The sequence below is a fragment of the Myotis davidii genome, unplaced genomic scaffold, assembly GCF_000327345.1.
Source record: "Myotis davidii unplaced genomic scaffold, ASM32734v1 scaffold326, whole genome shotgun sequence".
Taxonomy (NCBI): domain Eukaryota; kingdom Metazoa; phylum Chordata; class Mammalia; order Chiroptera; family Vespertilionidae; genus Myotis; species Myotis davidii.
Window position 1 is genome coordinate 588,054 of NW_006296626.1, and position 1,096 is coordinate 589,149.

A 1,096-nucleotide genomic window follows, 5' to 3' on the forward strand; every position below is an offset into this window, starting at 1 on the left:
AAGGACAGACTCAGGAATGAAACCCAGCACATCTGCCTCCGGAGACTACACTCCCGTGTGTTTCCTCTCCTGCCGCTGGGGGTCAGACACCACCTGGGAGCACGGCCTTGCTTCCGGTCCTGCCCCGGCCCTCCCACTTCTGCGATCAAGAGCGCGGACAGGCTTCTGTAGCCCTGGAGTTTGCTGGGCGCTCTGCCTTGAGGATCACAGCACTGGCCTGTACCCTCAGTTGGACTCTCTCCTCCCCTGAAGATTTTTCTTTATTTTGGCTCAAATTGACCTTGAACTTCATGATCCGTGGCAGGGGTGAGGGAGGCCCGGGGCACGTGTCTGGGTCTCAGGGCAGTGCCTGTTTACCAGCTGGCACAGAATTATCCTGTCCTTTTACTCCCCAGCGTGGCTACCGTTGTGCGTCCAGGTGAATGTCAGCCATGCCCAGGTCGCGAGGCCCAGACAGAGGGATGGGCGAGGTCTCAGGGAACCAGGGGTGCTCCAGACCTACCCTGCACTGACGGCTGCCCCCTTTCTCCTCGTAGCCCGGCTCCAGTACCCAGACCCAAGTCCTCCACTGCTCAATGGACACCCCCAGCCCAGACCCGTTGCCTTCGCCTTTGCCTGGGGAGGAAGAGAAACCTCTGGCCTTACCTTCTTCTGTCCCCCGGGGCCGCCAGGGTGAGCGTCCGGGAGGGGGCTCCTCCTCCAATCAGACACTCAAGGCCTGCCCCCCTCGCAAACGAGGCCGCCCCCCCAAGTCAGGGCAGGAGCCCCCGCCGGCACAGGGGGTGACAGCCCCGGTGGGCAGCGGCCGGGATGGCAACGACCTCCTGCTGATCGATGATCAGGGTGTGCCCTATACCGTCTCAGAAGGGGCCTTGGCTGACGGGCCCGAGGGCTCGGGCCCCAAGAAGACCCCGCACTTCTGCCCCGTGTGCCTGCGGGCCTTCCCCTACCTCTCGGACCTGGAGCGCCATAGCATCTCGCACTCCGAGCTGAAGCCACACGAGTGCAAGGACTGCGGCAAGACCTTCAAGCGGTCCAGCCACCTGCGGCGGCACTGCAACATCCACACCGGCCTGCGGCCCTTCCCCTGCCAGCT

At 63.8% G+C, this 1,096-nt stretch overlaps 1 protein-coding gene across 1 annotated transcript in view; it reads left to right on the forward strand.

The window, feature by feature from the left end:
• Positions 1 to 1,096, forward strand: part of ZNF524 (zinc finger protein 524) — a 2,909-nt gene continuing 1,813 nt past the window's right edge. The window contains exon 1 of the mRNA XM_006772214.2: positions 1 to 1,096. This exon is cut by the window's right edge and continues 20 nt beyond it. Within this exon, the coding sequence (XP_006772277.1) occupies positions 576 to 1,096 (521 nt within the window). The 5' untranslated portion in view covers positions 1 to 575.